Source organism: Fopius arisanus, unplaced genomic scaffold, assembly GCF_000806365.1.
Source record: "Fopius arisanus strain USDA-PBARC FA_bdor unplaced genomic scaffold, ASM80636v1 scaffold00403, whole genome shotgun sequence".
In the NCBI taxonomy this organism is placed as follows: domain Eukaryota; kingdom Metazoa; phylum Arthropoda; class Insecta; order Hymenoptera; family Braconidae; genus Fopius; species Fopius arisanus.
The window spans coordinates 11,971-18,348 of record NW_011888142.1 but is presented as its reverse complement, the minus strand read 5'-3'; the positions used below and the strand labels follow the sequence as shown (position 1 = coordinate 18,348).

The following is a 6,378-nucleotide window of genomic DNA, read 5'->3' as shown; positions in this document are numbered from 1 at the left end:
CAACGTCCTCAACTAAACATTGGTCCTTCGAGCCGGATCGGTGCGGAAAAAATAGTGAAAATTGTGAAAGTGTCGCGAATTTTCAACGGCGTCAGCAAAGGGACGCCAAGCCATTTTCCGAAAATCAACGACCTTCTCGAAAAATCGATAATCCCAACGGACACCCAACGCGAGAACAATAGACATTTATTGACCTCGCGCCTTTGTATTCGGTTGTTTACATTTTCGAGTGCCTAAAATTCCTTGACCGCGCGTGCGAAAGTTCGGGAGTGCTCGACTATCTTCGCAACGACGTCACAGCAGTCCCCCACTCTTCGGGACTGAGCTCAACAAGTGGGGCAGCAGCTCACTCAACGCCAACTCAACGGTCGGTAATCCAACGGTCGGTAACACACCGAAACTCCGTTTACCATCATGGCAGAACATGGAGATGAGATAGAAGCGCAGATCAACGAGCCCAACGTCGAGGTCAATGATTTACCTCCCATCATCGTGCACTCTCCAGATAATCAACCAGCCCCAATTGAAAGGGAAGATTGGGCAAATGCCGTGGAGGATCCGCCACGTCCAAACCTGGACGAGATAAAGAGGAGAGAGTCTGAGATGCCAGACCCTCAACCCACAACGAGCAAATCAACAGCCTTATCACCAGGAATTCTCAACCAGCTGGAATTCTTGGAAGACAAGGTCATGGAATTCCACTGCATTTATGACGAAATGAGGCATATGCAGGCCATCAACACCAGCATGGAGGAGCTCAACGGTCAGGAGACCTACCTGAAAGAGGCATGGGTCGATTTTGCCGATCGATCCCAGGCAATCATCGGCAACCTGCCCTCAGAACACATCTATATGAAGGGCAAGGTATTCCTCAAGACTGGGGAAATTAAACGCGAGACCTTGAAGCTAATTTGGAAGCTCAAGGGGCAACTCGCAACCCACGAGAGGAAATCAACGGACCGCCCAACGACAACTCAACTGAAACGTATCGACTTGCCAACGTTTCGAGGAAAATTCTCACAGTGGAAGGAATTTTCCGACCTCTTCCAGAACCTGGTGGGGAGGCGACTGGACATGTCGCCAGCTGAGAAACTGGTGAGGCTGAAGGAAGCCCTCCAGGGACCACCAGCGGAACACATCTCGTCTTTCACAGCTACCGACGCCAATTATGAGAAGGCGTGGGAGAAGCTGCAAAGACACTATGAAAATCCACGACTGATTGCAGGGCATCTCTTTAACAGGGTGCTCAACCTGCCAACGATGGCCAAGGGAGATGCCAAGGCCATGATCAACAACGCGCACATCGCCAGAGAGACGGTAGATCAGCTGATCAGCACAGCTGGGATACCAAAGGAAGATTTGGGAGAGCAGTTTGTCTTCCACCTGCTCAAACGCTCCATGGAGGCGGATACACGCACCACATGGGAGCAGAAATTGGGTGCTTCAACGAACTTCGTGCCCTTACAGGAGCTAGTCAACTTCCTGGAGTCAACGGCCAGAGGCATGACTCCAGACGATCACCAGGAGTCACCCAAAAGAAAAGCGAAGCCAACGCCACAAGGGAAATCAACGCCACGGGCACGTGTGTATCATGTGGCTGAGTCACCAGCACCTCAACGCACAGAAAGTCAACAATCCAGACCTGCTGATTGCTGTGCCTATTGCAGGGAGAGACACTTCATAGGGAAGTGCCCAGGATTCCAAAACCTGCCTGCATGGAAAAGGCTGGACTACATCACAGGCATGCGCTTGTGTTTCAACTGCTTCGGCACTCACACGGTGGCAAAATGCAAGTGCAGCAAGGCTTGCCTTAAATGCCACCAACGCCATCACACGATGCTGCATCTGGACCAGGAGAGGAGTGAAGCCAGCACCTCGTCCAACAACGCTCCAGAGGCACCAACAACAAGGGAGGAATCAGGTCTGAGTGTTTGATTTATTATATTCTCATACATCGCTCAGAACATTGATTCCCCTTGTACATTCAACAGGCACACCCAACAGTACATCAACACTCAACGCCAACGAAAACTCAACGGTTAAAGAAGCATCAACGACAATCAACTCAGAGGACACCAAGCTGTCCCACAAGTCAACGAATAAAGAATCGTCAACGCCAATCAACGTCAGGGACAATGATCAGTCCCACCAATCAACGGATCATCGACTAGTGCTCTTGGCTACTGCAAAAGCCAGGGCATACTCCAACGGCGGATTCTACACCATCGCAAGAATCCTCATCGATCAAGGCTCAGAGCTTTCATTCATTTCGGAAAGCCTGGTCCGTCAACTACATGTTCAACGACGACACTCAACGATTGAACTCATCGGTATTGGTGGACAGCACGCATGCAAAACGAGAGGGATTGTAACCATCACTCTCCAATCAACGAAATCGCCATATCAACATGTTGAGATCAACGCCCACGTGCTGCAAAAATTAACAACACGATTGCCAACGTTTTCATGCTCATCTGCATCCATCGGATCACTGCAGCAGCTTCAACTCGCAGATGAGAGTTATTCAACACCTGGACCAATCAACATCATCATCGGAGCTGACAACTATGCGAAAATCATCGGTTATGAAGTCAAGAAATCCAACGACGAACAATTAGTTGGCCAACTAACAACATTCGGATGGATCATATCCGGTCCATTATGCAACAACGAGTGTTCAAGGAAGGTTTCCTTATCCGCGGCAAGGGGATCATCCAACGAACAATTAACGGAGCTTCTACAAAAATTCTGGGTCCAGGAGGAACCACCAACACCAACAAATGCAATCAACGAGCTCACACCAGAGGAACGAGAGTGTGAAGAACACTTTCAACGAACACATCAACGAGACTCAACTGGGCGCTATATTGTGCGTTTACCACTTCGCACATCAACAGCAGCGCTCGGAGAATCAAGGAGCACGGCGCTTCGTCAACTCCATTCAATAAGACGAAGATTGAATGCCAATCCTGAATACAGCAAGCTGTACAACGATTTCATCAACGAGTACGAAGCACTTGATCACATGCGACGTACAGACAACACTTCAGAACCATCAACGACATATTACCTGCCACATCACGGGGTTCTGAGAGAAGATGCAATAACCACGAAACTTCGAGTGGTTTTCAACGGCTCCAACAAGACAACTTCAGGTATCTCACTCAACGACATCCTCCACGCGGGCGGCAAGCTCCAGGTGGATGCAATGGATGTTCTCACCTGGTTGAGAAGACATCGAATCGTATTTGGCACTGACATCGTGAAGATGTTTAGGCAAATCAACGTACACAAAAATGACTGGGATCTGCAACGTATTCTGTGGATGGATGACAATCAACAATTGCTGACCTTTCAACTCACCACAGTAACATACGGGCAGACATGTTCCCCATGGCTCTCTCTGAGAGTCCTTCAACAATTAGTCAACGATGAAGGTCAACGATTCCCAGCAGCAGTTTCACCACTAACTAAAGGGCGCTACGTCGACGACATTTATGGTGGAGCTGACTCAGAGGAAGAAGTCAAAGAGATCATCAACCAACTTCAACGAATCTGCCATGCGGGCGGATTTCCACTTCAGAAGTGGACCAGCAACCAACCAGAGATACTTGAGCAACTCAACTTATCAACGGAACAGGCAGGGTCAGTGCAATTCGAAGAAGCAATAGTAAAAACGCTTGGATTGTGCTGGCATCCATCAACAGACTCGTTCAACTACAAGTCAAAGGTCTTCAACTCAACGACATTCACCAAGAGGATACTGCTGTCGGAAATAGCTCAGATTTTCGACCCTCTTGGATTCATCGCACCAGTCACCATTCGAGGAAAAATCTTAATCCAAGAACTCTGGTTGCTTAAATTGAATTGGGACGACCAACTGCCATCTGACTACGTACGACGGTGGAAAGAGTTCAGGGAAGAACTCACGCAACTCAACAAACTCACCATACCTAGATGGCTGAGTCTAACAACAACGAACACCAACGTACAAATCCATGGATTTGCAGACGCATCAACAGCTGCCATGGGGGCAGTAGTTTATCTACGAGTTCAACAAGAAAATGAAAAACCAACAATCAACCTGGTGTGTGCAAAGACACGAGTTGCACCACTGAAAAGAATGACTATTCCACGCCTAGAGCTCACCGCAGCCCTCCTGCTGACAAGAATTGTCAGCTGGGCTCAACAAACATTGGAACTCAACGTAGACACATACCTGTGGTCTGATTCATCGGTCGCCTTGGCATGGATCAACAGCCATCCATCAAGATGGAAGGAGTTCGTTCACAACAGAGTGACGAAAATCCAGGAAGAATTACCAACGGCAACTTGGAGACATGTGAGTGGGATTTACAACCCCGCGGACTGTGCTTCACGAGGCATATCAACGAACGAACTCAACGAACATCACCTCTGGTGGAACGGGCCTGAATGGCTGGCAAGACCGCCATCAGCCTGGCCACAAACATCAACTAGCATACCAACGGAGGTGTCACTGGAAGAGAGACCAGCGTCAGCCCATCCAGTCATGGTGAACGGCAGACAACACCCGCTCAACGAGTTTCTCAACAGATACTCAACACTATCCAAGGTCCTACAAGTGACAGCAACGATTAACAGAGCAATACAACGACTTCGACGACAACCAACGCCAGAAACGCCAGTGCTAACAACGAGAGAACTCAACGAAGCGAGGATTTTCTGGGTAAAGGTAACCCAAAAACAATATTTTGAATCTGTGTTTCAGAACCTCAACGAGAACACTCAACTTCCTCGCCAACATCCACTGGCCAAGCTGACGCCGAGAATAGACGACCAAGGAATTCTACGGCTGGGTGGACGACTGAAAAACTCATTGCTCGACCCAGACGAAATTCACCCAGTTATATTGCCAAGGAAGTCTCGGTTAACAACGCTGATCATCAACGAAGCTCATCAGAAAACACTACATGGAGGAGCGCAACTCACCATGGCCTACATCAGGCAACGATACTGGATCGTTGGAGGCAGAAAATCAGTCCAGGCGTTTATTCTACGCTGCGCTGTCTGCACCAGATTCAGGGCAACACGAGCACAACAGCTGATGGGTCAGCTCCCAACGCCGAGAGCAACACCTTCAAGACCATTCCTGCATACTGGAATTGATTATGCAGGACCTCTTCCAATTCTCAAGTGGAGACCAACGAACGCTCAACCATCAACGGTCCATATTGCTGTTTTTGTTTGTTTTAGCACTTCAGCCGTTCATCTCGAGCTGGTCAACAGACAAACAACGGACGCGTTCATTGCTGCCTACAAACGATTCACTGGAAGGCGAGGCATTCCAGCTGTGATGTACAGTGACAACGCCACAACGTTCGAGGGAGCAGCCAACGAGCTCAACAGACTGTACAATCAACAGTCTCCCGAGAATCAACAAATCAGAGCAGCATTGGCACACAACGGAACGCAGTGGAAATTCATCCCACCAAAAGCCCCTCACTTCGGAGGTAAGTGGGAAGCTGCGGTGAAATCAACGAAGTATCACCTACGACGAGTGCTGGGAACCACAACATTAACTTATGAAGAGTTAAATACGGTCCTGGTGCAGATCGAGGCCTGTCTCAACTCGAGGCCGATTGTCCCGATGACGGATGACCCTGATGACCTGCAGGTATTAACACCAGGACACTTCCTCATTGGAGAGCCTCTCCAACTCATCCCGGAGCCATCTCAACTCGAAGCCAACACAACGAAAATTACCAGATGGAATCTGGTGACGCAAAAAACTCAACAATTCTGGTCCAGATGGTCCAGAGAATGTCTTCAACGTTACCACTCAACGTATAAATGGAATCAACGTCAACGGAACATCAACGAAGGAGACATGGTCCTGATGATCGACGATGATCAACCTCCAGCACATTGGCCTCTGGCGAGAGTTACTGCTGTAAGGCCAGGGGCTGATGGACTCGTAAGAGTGGCTGAATTAATCACAGCAAGAGCAGAAATCCCAACGAATCGTGACGGAGAGCCAGAGCCACAAAATGCTCGAGTGCAACGTCTCACCTTCACCAGACCAATAGCAAAACTCTGCTTGCTACCAACGGATCCACCACCAGAAAATCAACAAGAAGACATCAACGAAGACCAACCAGAGGACAACTAGAGTGGATAATTCAACGAGGATTCATCACGAGTGATGAATGCGGGCGGGATGTTTAAAGTAGACATGAAAATACGCCCCCCAACTCAACGACAATCAATCGACCAATTTCGGACACTTCCGGGGTTCATCGGATCGGTGACCCGAGGGTCAGCAACCACCTTGGGACCCCCCCAAAATTCATTCGTACAGTCAACGTCGCATTATTAGCATCTCAACTTTTCGGGAAC

General features: G+C 48.9%; 1 protein-coding gene across 1 annotated transcript; it reads left to right on the top strand.

The window, feature by feature from the left end:
* The first annotated feature begins 414 nt into the window (after window positions 1-414).
* LOC105272909 (uncharacterized) lies at window positions 415-6,151 on the top strand. Its single transcript, XM_011315143.1, has 3 exons — window positions 415-1,921; window positions 1,992-4,708; window positions 4,751-6,151. The coding sequence occupies exons 1-3, from the start codon at window positions 415-417 to the stop codon at window positions 6,149-6,151; spliced, it is 5,625 nt and encodes a 1,874-aa protein (XP_011313445.1).
* The last annotated feature ends 227 nt before the right edge of the window (window positions 6,152-6,378 follow it).